The sequence below is a fragment of the Coenobita brevimanus genome, chromosome 61 (assembly GCF_032717465.1).
Source record: "Coenobita brevimanus isolate Jiangsu-jjx chromosome 61, ASM3271746v2, whole genome shotgun sequence".
Taxonomy (NCBI): domain Eukaryota; kingdom Metazoa; phylum Arthropoda; class Malacostraca; order Decapoda; family Coenobitidae; genus Coenobita; species Coenobita brevimanus.
Window position 1 is genome coordinate 37,945,973 of NC_137014.1, and position 20,111 is coordinate 37,966,083.

General features: G+C 43.7%; 1 protein-coding gene across 1 annotated transcript; it reads left to right on the plus strand.

The window, feature by feature from the left end:
- The first annotated feature begins 343 nt into the window (after positions 1–343).
- On the plus strand, positions 344–14,264 carry LOC145403768 (sialin-like). The gene is made up of 10 exons (XM_080275446.1): positions 344–424; positions 3,937–4,060; positions 5,778–5,989; positions 6,890–6,977; positions 7,849–8,085; positions 9,111–9,319; positions 9,783–9,908; positions 10,691–10,844; positions 11,969–12,206; positions 14,087–14,264. The coding sequence occupies exons 1-10, from the start codon at positions 344–346 to the stop codon at positions 14,262–14,264; spliced, it is 1,647 nt and encodes a 548-aa protein (XP_080131572.1).
- Positions 14,265–20,111: the final 5,847 nt, after the last annotated feature.

Genomic DNA, 20,111 nt, shown 5'->3' on the forward strand with positions numbered 1-20,111 from the left:
ACCATCACTGGACTAAATTGTCTCCATACGGTACATTAGTACAATAATCGGTTACACCATGCAATCCGTCATTCACGTCATTGCATCAGTGTACCTACCCTCAACAAGTGCCACACAAATTGATGTTACTTCCACCTCTCTCCTACTTTAGGCCCAAGGCCACTCACCATGTCTGATGGAAGAATGTGGAAACACGAGCAGCCATTCTGTCTAATCCATGGGACTATATGTCCCCAATATCTTTATTTCAATGAGTGCCATTCCTTTGGCAGCTGTAGTCCATGAAGGTTTTCTCTTCACAAGTGCCATATTCGTCATCTTCCTTTGATATTTGTAGGGGAAAATGGGGCTCATCACTTTCCCACAGTTGCCAGTATCCCCACTCTCCATGGGTGAGCTGAAGTGTTATGTTAGGCTCTTTATGGTAAACTGGGAAGGCAGGATGACAATAGCAGCTAACGCAGGAACTGGCACAGTATGTGAGACAGGAACTTGTTATACTAATGAAACAAGAAGTAGTTAGGTGAGGTAAGAATTTGCACACCACCCAAGTGTATGGAGGGCATTCCAGATCAGTGAAGGGAAAAGATGCAGCTCGGGTTGCAGGGCATCCTTGCCTCGCATCGTTTACCATGGGTCAAGGAGCATTTGTCTCCACGACTAAAGTATTAATAGAATTCAAGAAATGTACAGTAAAACAGTATAGAACATGGGATATTATGAGCCAGACTCAATCCTGTAACAAAGAAAAAGTAGTCAGAGAATGCAACATCCCTGCCTTACAATTAAGGCCTGTCCATGCGATTAGTTAGCACAAGTGATGTTGGAGTGTGATAAAGAAAAATAATTGGAAAATAATCATGCATCATGTGACAAACTGAACACAGTTCCAGCTTCTGATCTCTTGTTTATAGCACGAGTCATTACCATACCTGATAAGCAATGTGCTTGGATATGGCAGGTGCCCACAAACATGTGGAAGGGCCATGAAGGCCAAACATTTGGCCCTACCTTGTGTCCTTGACCTCTGGCTGATTGGCCTAAAATATGACTTACTTCATCCTCACCTGACTCTCACCCCATCCTCCAAATTTCGTTCAAATCATAGTAAAAAAAGTTGAACGTGCCTATGAATCTTGACCTTTGACCTATTGTTTTGAAAGTATTTTACTGATTTGCTAACCTCCAACCTTTCCACCAAGTTTGATTCAGACTGAATCAGACCTATTTGAATTAAATGGCAGACCCTTTGACCTTGACCTCTGACCACATGTTTTCAAAATTGAATCACTACACCCGTTCCTGTCCCTCAACCCAACCATCAAGTTTGGTCAAAATTGGATGAAAATTGTTTGAGTTGATCTTCCCTTGTCCTATGACCTTTCCACCCCCCTCCTCTCTCTCTCTCTCTCTCTCTCTCTCTCTCTTTTCCAAATATCAGTCACCTCTTCCTCTGATGGTCCTCTGTCATTATGCCAAATTTGGTGCAGTTCCGACCGATAGTTTTTTCCACAACATTGCTGACAGACAGACAGACAAACTGCCTACTTAATGAATGAGCGCGCACACACACACACACACACACACACACACACATTGTCTCTCATCATATCGCCATTCAGCTGTGTTTTAATCCACGTAGCTCCAGTCTAGCAAATCCAGTCACCTTCGCAGTCTCCCTCAGGCATCATACGTTCCCTTAAGATTCCAAGTCATGTTCGCAGGAAGAACGAGAGACATGGGAAATTTTGGGTCACTTCCTCGCCGAGACCATTGGCCAGAAGAGGAAGGTGGAGGTTCTTCTTTTGTCTCAAGTTCTTCCTGCGATAGGGATTTGATTCGTTATTTTGTACGGCAGCAAAAGCCTGTCTCTTCCTGTACCGTCATCATTATAGGATCTCTTCACATTCAAATGGTCTCTTATTGTTTTTTTTTATAATTTCACGACAAGTTTATGCTGGGTGAGTTGGTGTTTGAGCCTAGAGCCAGCCAATATTACTCCCACAGAGATTTAAAGCACTGATAGGGGCAACAAAAGTCGTCTGGTGTGTGTGTGTGTGTGTGTGTGTGTGTTAGGGATTTAATATTACTCCCACAAAGATTAAAGTGACAGTCCCGTATAGGAATATATTAAATGTGTCCGTACTCGAGTATATGGTCATGAAAGCAGCCTTAACATTATGGCCGTTAACTGCATTATGATCATTAAGACAGACTATCAGTTTTTCTTAAGTCCCACTCTTTCTCTAGAACACGATTCTCAACAGTCCCTATTACCACGGGCTCGTGGTCAGGACCAACAGAATTTCGCCTACCACTTACAAAATAGACCACAATTATTAGTCATTGTTGTGGCTGACTGACGGGTATCTTATCTCGTGTGGCTCAGTGCTCTTCCCTCCGTGGTTCCGCCTTGACAGTGGTGATGGTGCGAGAAGGTGATTGGGAGAGAACTCGTGGTTGTGTCCTTAAAACAGTACGCGAAGGTGATTACCACGGCTTTGTGGTTGGGAAGACTGTTGGTGCAATATTAATGAGCGGTGGCAGCGTGAAAAGGTGGCTGGGAGTGGAGCACTAGCTCCTGTATTCTTAAAACTGAGAGCCTGAAGGGGCAGAAGTAAGGTGTATACAGTGTTGGTGGTGTGAGGTGACGGGGGTTATTTTCGTCGGTCAAAGAAGTCTCTTAGTACTTCTTCCTTATCAGTTCATTTCTCATCTGATGCGTTGATATATTTTTATAGGATATTTAAGCAATTTGTGCCCGTATTGAAATTACGTAAGTAACATAAAAGAGAATATAAAGATGTAATATGCAAAATAAATCGCTAAGGAAGAGATGTTACGAAGCCTCCGAAACCGAGAAGAGTGGCGTTTTTAATCTTTCAGCTGGGACTGAAGGTGTATGCATAGGTTTCCAATTATCTGACTCACCTACTGACCATTCGCGAGCATAAAGTCCAGTCCACACCAACTGCTTGCTGGCGCGATTGAGTGGGGAAGGGAGTTTTGCAGCATTGTAACCTATTAAAGTGACACAACTGGACGCAAGCAGATGCGGGCGAGAACTTCAATGGGTTACAGTGATGCAGAACTCCCGCCTACCCAGTAAGTGGTTGGTGTGGACGCGGCATAAAACGTGATTAACTTGCATGCCACGTTGAAGTTCGTAATCAACAATGAGGTAGGAAGGCAATGCACTTTCCCAGTAGTTCATAAATATTGGGGAACTGCCATTTTTCCCTTCACAGTGTTAGCTTGCGAAAGCCGGTTGTAAAATTATGATATAGGTGCCGTGTGTGTGTGTGTGTGTGTGTGTGTGTGTGTGTGTGTGTGTGTAATACTGGGTGGGTTGATTGATGTTCACGGCTTTGTATTCTCGTCGGCTATGGGCTATTATGTAAATTTTTTCTTGCAAGTGGCGCGTTAATATTCCCTTGTATGTTTTTTTGCAACCTATTTCTATATCTCAAAGGCATGAAGAACATCCAAGAGAAGTGTAAGACGCAATATAAATATATGAATAATAAATAAATAAATAAACTGGTAAGATGTTAGGGAGTCTCCTTTGCCGAAGAGAATATTGCCCGCGGAGAGAAGCAGCTGTCCCTGTTCCTTGATTTTGCCAGGCTTGTAGAAGACTAGTAGCAGGAGGAGGAGGAGGTCCGTATGGTGACTAAACTGTATGTAATACGAGTATAATTCGTTCACTTAAATTTAGCAGAGAGTTTCATCCCTCTGCTGCCTGTTTCACGCTTCAGTGGCAGAATACGCCAGTACTTTAGCTCTAAAGCCTTTCAGTAGTACTTCTCCATGATATTCTAGTATTAATCATCTGCTATAACTAAGCACTCAAGATAGAGAGATGGTAATCTTAGGACAAGGTAATGTGAAAAGAGTATATTAATACAGTAATACGTGATACTATTGATCCAACAGGTAAGAAAACAGCACAAGATGCAGGACAGTCACTGCCACACCACCTGTGTGTCATCGTGTCCGTCCAGCTCTAACAGCAACAGTGTCAGCAGCAGCCACACAGATGACGCCAAATGTTACAGAGGTATGGTCATAGTCTGAATTAGCCCTCCAAATTATGTGCCATTAACATCATCCTCGTTGTTACCTTCGCCCACGGAAGTTGGGGCAGGTTATGTATTCACTCCTGTTTGTCTGTTTCTCCACATTATATCTCAAAAAGTAATTGATGGATTTCAAAGAATTTTTGTGGATATGTGGGTCATAGGCCAAGGAAGAGTTGAATAAATACTGGAGGTGATCTGAGTTCGAGTTCCGGCTGGACTTCTTTGTTTATTTGCTTGTCCAAAACACTTCTCAATATATATATATATATATATATATATATATATATATATATATATATATATATATATATATATATATATATATATATATATATATATATATATATATATATCGAAGGATTTCAATAAAATTTTGTGGATATGTGGGTCATGGGCCAAGGATGAGTTTATTAAATTTTGGTTGTGATCGGAGTTGTTTGGTGTTGGCGTTGGCGGTATGCACTCGGTGTACTGTATCCTTGTTGTCCTTGTCATTCACTCATCCATCCATTCATTCATCCCACACCGCCATCACCACCACCACCACCATCATCATCATCATCATCTTCATCATCATCTACGTCAATATTATCATTTATTCATCACTACCATCATCATCATCATCATCATCATCATCATCAGCAGCAGCAACAACAACAACAACAACAACAACAACAACAACATTTATCATCATAATCGTCGTCACCACCATCATCATCATCAGCAGCAGCAGCATCATTTATCATCATCATCATCATCAGCAGCAGCAGCAGCAGCAGCAGCACCATTTATCATCATCATCATCATCATCATCAGCAGCAGCAGCAGCAGCAGCAGCAGCAACAACAACAACAACAACAACAACAACAACAACATTTATCCTCCTCCTCCTCCTCATCATCATCATCAGTAGCAGCATCAATCATCATCATCATCAGCAGCAGCAGCATTTATCATCATCATCATCAGCAGCAGCAGCAGCAACAACAACATTTATCATCATCATCAGCAGCAGCAGCAGCATTTATCATCATCATCATCATCAGCAGCAGCAGCAGCAACAACAACATTTATCATCATCATCATCATCAACCTCGTCCTCATCAACATTATTAGTTCTGCATTAATATAGTCATTATAACTGTTATAACCTCTGGTATGGACGTGATCACTTCATTATTCACACATCAGAAAATGAACAAACCAAAGTTCGATTCTGAGGTTAGAGTTAGACAAAATTTGCTTCACCCCAGGCCCCTGTTCACCAAAGTGTAAATTGGGACCTGGATGTAATTTCGATTGTTGCATGTCGTTTTCGAAGACTGGAACTTAGAAAACAGAGGATGTCTGCCCTAGTAAACCTTCGTGCAACTGATAGGTATTTTCTTCTTTTTTTACTGTGAATGCAGTGTGACCACAAAAAGGCGCAACACGTTAAGAAAATGTAAATACTGATTACATGCAAGCATGATTGGGGACAGATGTAGCAATACAAACAATGGCGCGCGCGCGCGCGTGCTTTTGTGTGTGTGTGTGTGTGTGTGTGTGTGTGTGTGTGTGTGTGTGTGTGTGTGTGTGTGTGTGTGTGTGTGTGTGTGTGTGTGTGTGTGTGTGTGTAATCAATATACATACCCACTTAAAGCAAGTGATCCTTTATGCTATTCCTCCCCCTCCCCCTCCCCGTGTGTGGTATAGGTGGTATATGCCAGGTGCGGATACGGATGGTGTTGCTGGTGTTGGGGCTCGTGGGGACGGCGGTGGAGTTCATTCTACGGTCAAGTCTCAGTGTGGCGATAGTGGCAATGGTCAACTCTACAGACACCACCACCACCACCACACAAAACCACTCCCATGAAGGCGTCTGTCCCGCTGCCCTCGACGCCTCTACCAACACCGACAGTTCTGAGGTAGGGTTGTCAGTTTAATTACACAGTTTAATCACACACAGACACACACAAAAATACAGGTAGCCTAAAAATGCGACACACACACTGCCACACACAGCCTCACAGTCACGTAGCCAAACACATCCACATACCGCCACACACAGTTGCATACAGCCACAGACAGGTACAGAGAGCCATGCACAGCCACACACAACCACACACAGCTGAGCACAAAACCATGTACCGCCACACACAACCTCGCACAACCACACACAGCAAAACACACACACACACACACACACACACACACACACACACACACACACACACACACACAGCCACACCTGGAACAAGTGTATTTGAAGACGTAGTGTATCCTATCTTTCCGCCATTCACTGATGATTGATGTGATATTTCCTTTGCAAATAATTTTCCTTCCACTGGCGCAACCTAATAGCTTGGACAATTTCACTCCGATGGCGTACTTTGTATTTTGCTCCTGCCAAATTTATTCAACTTAGGAGTGATTTTTTTCGAACTGGAAGGGTGAGGTACAGTCTTCATGGACCCACTCAGTACAAGCGATCTTTCCTAGTTTGAATACGAATGTCTGGAGGCAGCAAGAATAAACCAGCATTATACTCGCAGGTTTCCAGATTCAAGGGTTTTGTGGAAGTTAATTTTCATGACGACTGACATGGCAGACTCTCTATCCAACCTTTCATTATGACAGTAAGGGTATTAAGGGACAGAAACAGCCTGAATTGAAGTCTGTCTATCATTCGTCGTATGCCATTCTTTAACTCGAAAGTAGATGAAACCGAGCTAGATTTTAATAACCTGAAATTAACTCACAAATTCACCCTTTTTTTCATTCACAATACTAAAAATGGAACTAATTATTGGTGTCGTGGTGAACAGAGTGGCGTGGTGTACAACTGGACTTTGCAGCAACAAGGCTTCGTCCTCGGCACATTCTTCTGGGGATACCTCTTCACCAAGTGTGTGGGTGAGGATTCGGCGCAAATCATCATCATCATCATCATCATCATCATCATCATCATCATTATTATCATCATCAGCGTATCATCTTCAGCATCAGCATATCACTTCATCTTCATCATCAGTATCATAACCCAATTTACCTCTAAGTAACGAAGTGGGAGGCTCCAGAAGCAGGAAAAGGGATGCAAACTAATATTAGAACCATCAGAGCTTATATTGCATTTTTTTTCATCTTAACTTGGCTCAGATTTTTGCCCTTTTGCAGCTTATTTCACGAAGGTCAGTGGCAGAATCCGACAATACTACGGCTCTACATCCTTTCCACAGCGCTTCTTCGTGGTTAGCATCATATTCCAGTGTTATTCTCTCGTTACAACTCATCATTTAGGATGGGGAATGGTAAATTTAGCTCTAGTGAGAGTAAAAGGAGTATAGTCATATATCTTTTTCGTCTCGTCTCACTACTAGGGGCTGACGGCTTTTCGCAGGAACTTCTTTCCTCACGTCTTCCTCCGCCAAAGCAAACTCCCTCACATATTTCTCCACGCTATTTCAGTCCGAATTTCTGTCACTACTCATTTCACAGTCAGTATTCAAAAATGAAGATAAACGAGCGATAAAAGGAAGATCTGCAAACTGACCAGGTATCTTGGCACAAAGTATAGAATAAAAAAAATCACTGTAGACCAAGCACTCATAAATCTTTCAAATACACGTAAAATGAGTTCACATGAAAACAAAAGTATTTATAGGTCTGTAGTGGCCATTGTATCTGATGATTAATATGTTCGGCAATCAGGAATTCTGCCTTTTTTTTCTTCTTCTTTTTTTTTTTTCCTTTTCATTCGTGTTGGGTACTTTTTTTTCCCCAACAGGTGGCCGTATCGCTGAGGTGGTGGGTGGACGCATCACAATGGGCGTGACGCTGGGGCTGTGTGGGGTCATGTCAGTGCTGTGTCCCTTCGCCGCCAGCCTACACCCCTATGCCCTGGCTGCGGTGAGGCTGGTGATGGGGTTGCTGCAGGGCCCATCCATCCCCGCCCTGTACAGCGTCATCGTCAGGTGGGCGCGCCAGGAGGAACTCACCGTCATGGTACTTGTCACTTACGCAGGTTAGTCGCTCTCTCTCTCTCTCTCTCTGCTTTGTTTACCTGGCCCTTTCTCTTACTTACTCTTGGCACGTATCATTAGTTGTGCTGAACATTTAGGTGTACATTGAATCTCTATCGTTCAATGTTTTAATTTTTCTTCTACTAGACAATTAAGCTTAGTGAAGGTCTTAGAAACAAACTCATTTTACCTCTACAGTATAAGTAATTTTTTTTTTTTTTATAGTTCTCACATGTAGATTATCAGCCTAGGAGAGAGTTATTTACATGAAGGGATTAATGAAGTTTTTAAATGAAAGGTTTTATATAAATGAAGGGTTTTAAAATGAAGAGTTTTAAAATGAAGGGATTTAAATGAAGAGTTTTGAATCAAGGGTTTTCAGTGAAGGGTTTTACAATGAAGGGTTTTAAATGAAGAGTTTTAAATGAAGAGTTTAAAATGAAGGGTTTTAAATGAAGTTTTAAATAAAGTTTTAAATGAAGGGTTTTAAATGACGGGTTTTAAAGGAAGAGTTTTAAATGAAGGGTTTTAAATGAAGGATTTTAAAGGAAGAGTTTTAAATGAAGGGTTTTAAATGAAGGGTTTTAAAGGAAGAGTTTTAAATGAAGGGATTTAAATGAAGAGTTTTAAGTCCTTGCATACCGTCCTAACTCAGCCATCACCTTGTTTACCTTCTTGTTGCCTAATACCTCAGTCTAGGGTTCTTGTCTAGGTGCCATTTGAGACTTCGCAGTGCTTCCTTGCCGATTTACTCCCCATATGACACTTTACCTTGTCCATTATGCGGTTTCTGTCGTTTAAACAGCAGCACTATTAACATCAACGACACACGAGTGGATATTGCAATGTAACGCGCAAGAATCAGTCGCTTATGGAGATGTGTTACGACGTCTCCACTGTCACTTAGAATGCAACCCTAGATCTATTTTTTCTCTCTGTCTATCTTCCTGTCTATAAATCTGTCTATCTATCCACCAATTTTTCTATCTATTTACCTGTCTTTTTCTGTCTGCCTATCTCCTTTCAGGCACGGGATTAGGTATGGTATTAGGTCTGGGATGTACTGGGTATGTGGTGGAGGCTTTAGGATGGCAGTGGGTTTTCTACGGCGGGGGCTTGATCGCCTTCGCCTGGACGCCCCTCTGGTTCCTGCTGGTTAGGGACTGCCCGGCTCGTCACCCTTTCGCATCGGCCGAAGAGAAGCGCCTGCTCTCTGGCATCACCATCCAGCCCAGGGTGAGATGGACGTGTATGTGTGTGTGTGTGTGTGTGTGTGTGTGTGTGTGTGTTTAAGTCTGCATAAACATCAGTTACACCTCTTTTATTGTGTATATGTCTCTTTGCCGTCATTATCATTCTTTTGTTCACCGTTCCATCTATAATGTTTTGCACAGTACACACTGGTATACTGTAAGTGGTTTACAGTTGCCTGGCTGATTTCTGGCTTCACCACGCCTGTCTCTCCACCACACCCTTCTTCCTTCACCAAACCTGTTCCTCCACCACACCTGTCCTACCATTACACCTGTCCGCCTCCACCACACCTGTCCCTCCACCACACCTGTACCCCCACCACACCCATCCCCCACTACACCTGTTCCCCCACCACATTTGCCTGACCACACCTTTCCCCTCACACTTTTTCCTCACCACACCTGGCTCCCCAAACTGCCTCATCATACCTGCCTCCCCCCCTCAGAAACGCGTGCCCTGGTGTCGCCTTGCCCGCTGCCCCACAATCTACATTCTCATCCTGGCGGAGTTTTCGTTTGGATGGGTACTCGTGCTGATTACTGTTGAGGCACCTACGTTCCTTGCCATCCAGGTATGGAGTGAGAGAGAGAGAGAGAGAGAGAGAGAGAGAGAGAGAGAGAGAGAGGCCTTTGTTGAAGTAGTTACTTTCTTGATCAGGTATGTTGATGATTTAGCTATGTTTTAGTTACTATCAGCTCACTCAGGTATTATATTCTTTGCTGATTAGTTATGTTATTAGTTATTTCCTTTTACTATTATGAACCCACTCAGATATTTCAGTCTCTCTCTCTCTCTCTCTCTCTCTCTCTCTCTCTCTATCTCTCATTATATATATATATATATATATATATATATATATATATATATATATATAAAACTAGCCGTTTATCTCTGCCTATCTATCTATCTTTCTGTCTATATATCTGTCTATTTATCTTCTTTTCTTTCATTCCATCCATCTGTCAAACTGTCTATATCTTTCTACATATTCATAGGCAAACCTCATCTGTTCCTTCGTCCAGAGTAGCGTGTCATCTACCACTTCCGGAATGTTGAGGATGGTGATGACTGTGTATGGACCCTTAATGGCTGGGGTGTATCCTTCTCTTCTCTGTTCTTCGGCTTAGAATATCTTTGTTCATCATCACGTCCAGAATTCCCTCACGACTCTGCTCACATTTAATTCCCTCATCATCACGTCTACAATTCGCTTTCTACACTAGTCACTGTTTCTTTCCTCCTCGTCGTATCTACAACTCATTTCTACTCAGTTCACCGTGACCTTCCGCCTCGTCACGTCTATAATTCCTTTCCAGCTCTATTCATTGTCACTTCCTTCCCTCCCTCCTGCAGATCGGCATGTCCTCCACCACCTCCAGCTTAGTGATGATGGTGGCCGCTGGTATAAGCACCATCAGTTGCATGTTCTTCGGCTGCTTGTCTGACTATCTATACCGAAGGGAACTGCTCTCCAAGTTAGCCATTCGGAGGCTTGTTTATTCCATTGGTTAGTGAATGATCTTTCTTATATATCACCATTCTGTCGTAGTGGTAGGTGCAAACCCAGGCTCATCTGAGCGTGAACCCGGTGGACTGTAGGCTAAAGTTGCCCGTTTCCTGCAGTCCACCATATCCTCCTTTCGGGGGTAATAGGGAGGCAGTGAAGAAACGTTTGTATAGCCCGGCAGCGGAGCCCACCGGTTATATAAGTGCCACTACATGAAGGCATCCCTCCTCAGCACCAACTGCATTCTATCGTCCTTTCTCATCACAGCACCTCTTGACTCATTCCTCTCTCACTCTTCCTGATATTACCCCAACTCTACCCCACACCACCCCCTGCCACACCTTACACTACCTAACACCACCTTTCCCTACCCCACTCTACCCCACATCACCACCTGCCACACCTTACACTACCTCAAAACACCTTTCCCTACCCCACTCTACCCCACACTCTCTCTCCCTCCTGACTCTTACTTAGGTTTCCTTCACTTTCCATCATCAGCTTTCTCTGCCTTAGTGTACTCTGCTGTCTTTTCTTCATTCTACTTATACCTACCTTATTCTGATCTACTCCCCTCCTCTCACCACCTCTTCCCCCCCCCCTGCTCTTCTCCCTTTTCTCACAACCCTATTCTTACCCTCACCACCTCTAATTACTCTACTCCCTCTTCCTCCACCTCTCCTCCCGGTCTTGGTTCCTCTGCTACTCCTCATTCCTCTTACCCTACTCTGTCATCCTTCCCTCGCCCCCTTCCCTCTCAGTTTCACTTAACCCCTCATCATATCTCACCACCCTACTGCCTCCCTCCCTATTCTCCTTTACTACCCTTCTCTCCCTCCCTATTCTACTTTACTACCCTTCTCTCCCTCCCTGTCCTACGGTACCACCCTTCTCTCCCTTCCTACCTTACATTATTATTCTTCTCCCTCCACCTTTCCTACTTCACACTCCCTCCCGTCTCCCTGTCCAACCTTGCTCCCTTCTCCATCCTTCCCTACCCTTCTTTATACCTTCTCCCCCTCCCTATACAACCTTACTCCCTACTCCATCCTTCCCTACCCTTCTGTATGCCTACTCACCCCACCCTATCCTCCTTTGCTCCCTACTTGACACCCCTCCCCCAGCAATGGTGATGACGGTGGGGTGCTGCGTGGGTATGGTACTGGCTGGGTGTAATCAAGTATGGGTGTCGGTCCTGTGCTTTCTACTGGGTTTCGCCGTGCCGTCCCAGGCCGCAGCCTACCAGATGACACCCATGGACATCGCGCCGAACTACTCAGGTGCCTCACACTGTTTTACTTTCTTGGCCTTTAATCCCGAATACCAATGTTTTGATCTTCTACTCAGGTCCCTCACACATCAGTAATCTCGTTCCCTTTAAATCCGGTCAGCAGTTATTAGATTTTTATTTTTCAGATATGGTGTTTAGATTAATTGCAGAACATACATTTTTTTTAGCATGATCTACAACGTTATGTATTCAGAATCTTTTATTTTTTTATGAAACGGACGAGAATCATCCTCAAAAACATATTGTTAGCTATTTATAAGAGTTTGATTTTACATACGTCAGTATTTCACCAGACATTCTTGCTTGTGTTTTCTAATAAAAATGCCACATAACAGGCGACTGGGGTGTCATTAGAGGGAGTTCCTTTCCTTCATAATGACGTCCCTTAGGCTCGTATTGTCGCCGGTTGAAGAAGCTCCCTAACACCCGCTCTTAACGAGTTATTTTTGGATATGGCTGGTTAATATCCTTCTATACGTTAATTTTGCACAGTATGGGGATATTGGAAGGATTTATGTAACACAAAATAAGACAGTAAGGTGTAATAAACAAAACAGATCGCTTAGGATTTGGCTCTCTTTTGTATTTTTGTTTTTTTCTTGGAAGGAACGGTTTGTGGGATCAGCCTTTGGTTCCTTCTTTCTTGCATTAAAAAAATAAAAAAAGGAAAAGGTGTTAGGGAGCTTCCTCACCTGACAAGAATACGGGGTTTAGTCTGCAAGCTTTGACTCATTTCATTTTCCTTTCATCTTTGCAGTAACGAAATTCAGGCGATCTTCTAATTTACTGTGACCACCAGCGGATTATTTTATAGTATATAGCGACTAACACCAGGCTAATGTATATTTCTGCCCTGCCCCCCGCCTAGGCACGATCATCGGCCTGATTGGGTTAGGTCAGCTCGGCTCATTCCTTGCCCCAATCATCAACTCCTACCTCATTCCTCTGGTACGGCACTTCTTGATCAAGGTTTACAGAGTGTGTGTGTGTGTGTGTGTGTGTGTGTGTGTGTGTGTGTGTGTGTGTGTGTGTTTAATCTTTAACCTTTTCAGCCCGAGCACGTAATTTTTTTTAATTCCTAATGTCTCCTGTTGATTATACTGAGAACTGACTGGAAAAGTTACATGGAGCAGTCACAAACCCTTTCAATGTGGTCAGCCTTTCCCAAATTGTATAAAACCGTCTGAAAGTAGCGAGAATAAAAAAATAATAATGAAGACGACACGAACTAAGCGACTTTCTGACCAGGTGAGTTTCAGTGACCACAACCATAACAGTGCTCAGAAAGAATCATTTAACATACTGATTCCTGGAGTGTTCTTTTTCCTTTATTCTTTAGCCTTCCTTGACGATTTTCCTCAGGTTTAGAGAGGCTTTTCAAACTGGAGGGGTTAGATATGGCCTTAATAAACCCCGTCAGTGCAAGAGGCGTTTTATAAGTTTGTAAAATCGTCTGGTGGTAAAGAGAATAGACCCAAAATGACGTCACCTGGCTTCAGAGGGTTAAATCTCCCTAACACTTCAAGACTGGGAGTTTTTTTTTTTCTTACGTTGAATGAAGTTGTTCTTACGTCAGCCAGATTAAAACATAAACACCTCCACGGGCTGAAGAGTTAAGTGGGAGGGAACAAGCTAGGGTCCTATGCATAAACCTGATATCGCAAAGTGGGATGCGCGCCTTTAAATATCTGACGATTTTTTTTGAAGTACTTGATGATAATGATGATGGGAAGTATCTGGCCTTTCGATTTGGTTGCCGACTGCATTTCTTAATATAGGATGCAGGCTAACTGTGCATTATAAACACAGGCGTTCCTAAAATCCTGTCTATAATTCTAATCATTCCAGTCCTCGTCCTATTATCACACAGTTCTCCCTAAAATCCTATCTAGAATAATCTAATCCTCCCATTTCTATTCCTAACATGCTTACTGTAATTTCCACCCTACAGTTTCAGTCCTAAAATGACACAATCTAACCAGAAAAACGGGTGGAGTTTGGTGTTCCTGGTGGCGGCCGTGGTGTACTTGGTGGTGGGGGTCGTGTACGTGTGTGGGGTCACGGACGAGGAGCAAGAGTGGAACATGTACGTGGAGGTGGACGAGGATGACACAGAAGAGAAAGAATGAAGTCGTCAGGTGGGAGGAGACGTGAAGTTATCAGTCGAAGGACGTAGGAAAGGAAAAATGAAGTTATTAGTGACAGCAGAACACAGAAGTTATCACTGAGAAGACAAAGAAGAGGGGAAATGAAGTTAATAATGAAGGAGGAGGAAACAGGGAAGTGAAGACATTGGTGGAGAAGGAGACATGAAGTAGATGTGACAGAAGTGAAGTCATAGGTGGAGAGACACAGAGGAGAAGAAATGAAGTCACCAGTGGAAGGAAAGGAGCATCGCAGCCCGGGAAGTGAAATCATAAATGTGATTACAACTACTATGATCACGTATAGTGTCTAGTCTAGTCAGATCTTAAGGCAGATGTGATTCATGGGACCGTTCATATTATAATAATGTAAAATCCTTCAAGTGTGACGTGAGGAAACCTGCCTTATCTTTTCAGTGAATACAATTTCTAGACATAAGCCTTCCACTTCAGGTCTTGTTTATGCTGAAGTACACTAGTGGCATTGTGATGAGACTTGAGACACGTAAGTCAACTTCAGCTTGTGTGTGTGTGTGTGTGTGTGTGTGTGTGTGTGTGTGTGTGTGTGTGTGTGTGTGTGTGTGTGTGTGTGTGTGTGTGTGTGTGTGTGTGTGTGTGTGTGACAGCACTCGGCCATGTCTTCTTCCCTGCCTGTCCCTCTGCCAACCATCCTGCCTGCCTGTCAAACAGTCTGCCTGCCGGCCTGCCAGCCTGCCAACCTGTCTGCCTACCATTGTGGCTGCTTACTTACCAGCCTGCTTGACTGATTTCTTGCCTGCCTACCTGTCAAACAGACCATTAGACCGTCAGAGAATCACGGAGGAAAGAGGCGTAAAACACCCGTAGACTTAACTGATCAATGACTTCCCCCTATTCTACCTATTGAACCCAGTCATTTTCTGGAAAATTATTGAATACCATTTTTAGATAAACCCAAGATCTATCTGGGGTTTCAATTTGAGCTTGATATCTCCTTTGGTTTGCTCTATATTGATGGTTTAAAAAACCTGACCCATTGTCCCTATTTCCCTGTGGAGGTTTTGTTGACGAGACCAGGCCTACAGATGGAGGACACGGATATAGAGTACTAGGTAGAGGGAGCGGTTTCACCGCTTATATTTGCTTTAAAATGCACCGTTTTCGAGATATTTGCGATTTTGTGTTTTTCAAGCAAGACTGTGGCTGAATTTGGGCTCAGCGCACTTCAGACGCAAGGCGAGCTACAGGGTACGTATGGAAAGAGACGAGGACGAGCTTGAAAAACGCAAAATCGCAAATATCTCGAAAACGGTGCATTTTAGAGCAAATCTGAGCGGTGAAACCGCTCCTTTCAAAGTACTACCCTATATCCGTGTCCTCCATCTATAGGCCTGGTCTCGTCAACAAAACCTCCACAGGGAAATAGGGACAATGGGTCAGGTTTTTTAAACCATCAATATAGAGCAAACCAAAGGAGATATCAAGCTCAAATTGAAACCCCAGATAGATCTTGGGTTTATCTAAAAATGGTATTCAATAATTTTCCAGAAAATGACTGGGTTCAATAGGTAGAATAGGGGGAAGTCATTGATCAGTTAAGTCTACGGGTGTTTCATACTTCTTTCCATACGACCAGGCAGGATGGGTCCAAGTGGAATGACAGGCGAGGAGACAGATAGCCAGGATGGCAGGGTGGCAGACAGGATGGGTAACCGGCAGGCAGGCAGGAGGGCTGGGTAGCAGGAGTACGCGAAGAGCAAGCTGGCCGGCAGGTAAGCAGGAAAAGTGGCAGACAGTTGGATGGTTGACAGGCAGGAAGGTTGCAGGAAGGTCGGTAGGAGGGCTAGCAAGCATACAGGCACACATATAGGAAAACTGGCAGTCACCCAATTGTCATCTCCCATCCTCTCCATATACACAAACCATCTCAGTCTACCTCTCCTCATGACAGCACCAATACACTCCAGTCCCATCCTTCCTTTCAACTCTTCCATCGTAAACCTCCCCCCTCCCCCAGGCCTCTGATTCAAGAACGCACTGCACACCACCTAATCATTGTCATTTCTGTGCGTTTGAACCTACGAGTATCCTCTTCCTTTACTGCCCAGGTCTCACAACCACACACCATTACACTGCTGACGCATGCCGCATACGAATATCCCTTAGCAACGACACACACACACACACACGCGCACGCACACACACACACACACACACACACACACACACACACACACACACACACACACACACACACACACACACACACACACACACACACACACACACACATCCCAGTTAAGACATGAATTTGATCGTAAGTGTGTTTGTGAATCCGTCCCCTGCATGATAAGATAATTTGTACCTGTTGGCGGGCAGGTAACACACATGGTTCTTCCTGCAGCAGACTTATATTTACCCCTTCAATATTATGTTAGTAGTAGTAGTAGTAGTATCATTGTTATTTCCACTACTACTACTATCAAGTTAGGGCAGACTTGTAGTACTCAGATGGGTTAATGAAGGCCAGTTCCTTACATGATGTACCGTTCTGTACCTGTAGGACCGTCCCCAAAGAAGCAGTTGCTTGCCTGGGGTCGACGGGTCTACTCGACCAGATAGAATGGGGTTAAGCATCAACAACAATAACACCTCGCAGGGGGTAAAATGGGAATGGCAAGTACCATTTTGCATGGGTGGAATCAAGTATCAGGTGTGATTTACTCTGACACAACCGTCATGTTTGATAACCTTAGTCATGTTGGGGCATGTATTTGGCCTCGCTATCATTCATATCGTGCATCACAGAACACTTGCACTGTCCTGTTCTCCAGTAACTGTAATGTTGTGTACGATTGGAGGCAAAAGTTTATCTATTGTTGTATTTCATCTCTTCTGTTTCTCACTTTCCTCTGGTGGCTAATATTCCTAAGGTGAGGGAGGCTTGGTATGATTCTCTGCCCATAAGTGAGTCTCATTGATATGCTACGTCAAGGTGGACAGTGACGAACATTCCCTAAGCGTGAAGTAGAAGCAGGCGAACCTTTTGTCCCAGACTGTACCTTGCTGCTGCCCTCACAAACATGCCTCTGGTTCAAACGCTATATTTCTTTCACTTAAACTTGGCAAAAAATTAGTCTCACTGCAGCCTTTATCCCGTAGTTCACAGGCAGAAAATTATGGTGATACAGCTCTACATCTTTTCCACAACATTTCTTCGTGACTAGCATCATATTGTAGTGTTAATCCCTTGTTACAACTCAGCATTCGAGATGGCGGGATGAAAGTTTTAGGCCAAGTTAGAAGAGAAAGACTGTAGTTGCTTCTCACGTCTGTATCATAACATTATAGTATCATCACCATCATCATCATCATCATCATCATCCTACACATCCTGCTTCTCCCCCTCTCCTCCTTCTCCTCCTCCTCATCATCATCATCATCACACTTGTTATCACCTCTCCTTTTTTCTCCCACAATCGTTTATTCCTTCATCACTTTTATCTTAATACCCAGATAAGTTTTTAATCAGGCAGGTGTGACGTCAAGTATGGCCTGTGTGTGTGTGTGTGTGTGTGTGTGTGTGTGTGTGTGTGTAATTCACCGAGTCGGTCAGGCTCACTTGATGGTCGTGATTGTCAGCTTTTACCCTCCCGGAAGGGAGCTGAGAGCTCATATAGTCCGATCTAAGGGCAAGGCTGTGACCTTCACACACGCACACACCCGTCCCCTTGCTCAAGGGGGACAGTAACCACCCACTTCGTCAGTGAAACTTTTCGCAACCTGAGCGAGGAGCGAACTCCTGCCCACCAGTTGGCAAGCGAGAGCGTTACCACTGTGTGTGTGTGTGTGTGTGTGTGTGTGTGTGTGTGTGTGTGTGTGTGTGTGTGTGTGTGTGTTTGTGCCAAAAGAAGCCTGCAACCACGACACATCTCTCCTGATAATTTTAAGTCTCTATCTCAAACGGTTTGGAATGCCAACCTACTAGATCTCCCCCCCCCACCAAAAAAAGAAAAAGAATTATATCTACAGTATGAATAAAAACTCCACAGAATTAGGAGTTCTTAATAATAATAACTTGATTATAGACATTGAAGCCGAAAGTTATGATCATACTACCAAGCTCAACAGACAAAACATGAAGGGGAATGCTGGCATGGGCAAACAAGCACACAGCACATAAACGTGACAGATAAAAATGGAACTTTCGAGATAGGACGTAGCAGCCTATCAGACAAGCAGGTAAATAAGCAAGACGAAACAAAGACTCGTTCAAGACAGCTGATTAGGTTGATGACAGGTAAGTTCTCCATGCTACGACCTTCCACAGAATACTATTACCACTCTACAGACATTTGCTTATAACAGACAGGACACCAGACACAGGTAAACATCTGTGGTTAATCTGCAACAAAAGTAATTACATTGAGGTACCTAGTCCGAGTCGACACACTATAGCAATTACGATAAGAGCTGATAACACAGGCATTCCCTCGACAAGTTATCCCGGTGTGGTCTTAACGAAGACTGATAACTACTGATTAGATAACCTCTTTATCCACTCGTTCATCCACTGGCAACAAGACATAACCATCGTGTTTGTAAGGGCTAGTTAGGCTAATATAATGCATGTAAAAAGCGCCCTACTTGTACTGTGTGGCTTGTGGTAGTTTTGATTCTGATATCGTATTCTAGTCGGCGTAAGAGACCTCATGGCACATTATTCTATTTTGCCTACTGCGCCTTTACATCCCTTAGCTTGCTATTTATGAGTTTTTTAATATCGATATACTTTGCATCAGGGACACACAAGGAGATATGAAGGAACATCAGACAAAACAAATCGCTGAGGAAAAGGTGTGACGATGCCTCCCTAAGCCAGCAAGAATACGGCTCACCAATTGATAAGCTTGGTGAGGAATTTAATTAGATTTTGGGGCCGCAGTCTCTCCCTGGCAGCCTTGTGTACAGTGTTGAGGTGGAAGGAACGGTAACCATCATCATCACTACCGCTGGCAAAACACAGCAGGATGAGGGCTGCTGTTGAGGCGCTGTTTCTGCTGCTGTTCATAGGTAGGGTGGTGAAGGCCGTGCTGTATGAGACTACCAAACAACTAATCGTGGTGGGAAATAAAAGTGGGCGACATATCAAATAACACAGTCTAAACACCTGCCACCTAAGACCTCGCCGCACTCCTGTCATATCTGTGAGGCAGTAATGGTGGGGATGCTTGATATTCATGCTCTTTTGTTTTCATCTGACGGAACTAGGCTACTTTCACAACTCAAATTCTGAGTAGTGGTTGCTGGAATTCGATGGGAATTAGATAAGAGGAACGAATGTGTCTCCTTTGTTACTAAACCCTTTTAACTCTAACTTGGCCTTAAGTGGCCAGAATGGACTTACAGTGACCTGGATGGACCTAGCTGAATCTGAATGACCCTGAACAGACCTTCATGACCCAAAACTGACCTGACTCTATTGAACTGGCAGGAACGGGCAGTTGTGGTCTCTTAGTGCTCCTTCTTGTGTTTACTTTGTGTTATACCTGCAGGGGCGACCGTCCAAGGGGGCAGCGGTAGCTTGGACTGGGAGGAGTGCAAATGTCCTCAACTAGAGACGGACTATACCTGTGTGTGTACGGCCCCGAAAGGATACATCACCACCAGCCCTAATGTGGTCAGTATTGGGGTCGTATTTTTGTTGGTACTGGGTAGGAAAAAAAGTATTATTTCTTCCTGAACGATATATTTTTCACAACATGTCCTTAAATAGTGGCTTGAATGTTACCTGCAGTATATATCTTCAGAGTTCGTATTAGTTATCTAGTATAGTAGTCCCAGGCCGCTCTA

What these genes read in the sequence shown, in the direction of transcription:
- LOC145403768 (XM_080275446.1), top strand. Translation starts at nt 344, where the DNA reads ATGGGGCTCATCACTTTCCCACAGTTGCCAGTATCCCCACTCTCCATG. An exon ending in CCTCTTCACCAAGTGTGTGG is followed by an intron (nt 6,978 to 7,848) that starts GTGAGGATTCGG and finishes TTTCCCCAACAG; the next exon opens with GTGGCCGTATCGCTGAGGTG. An exon ending in GAGGCTTGTTTATTCCATTG is followed by an intron (nt 10,845 to 11,968) that starts GTTAGTGAATGA and finishes CCCCTCCCCCAG; the next exon opens with CAATGGTGATGACGGTGGGG.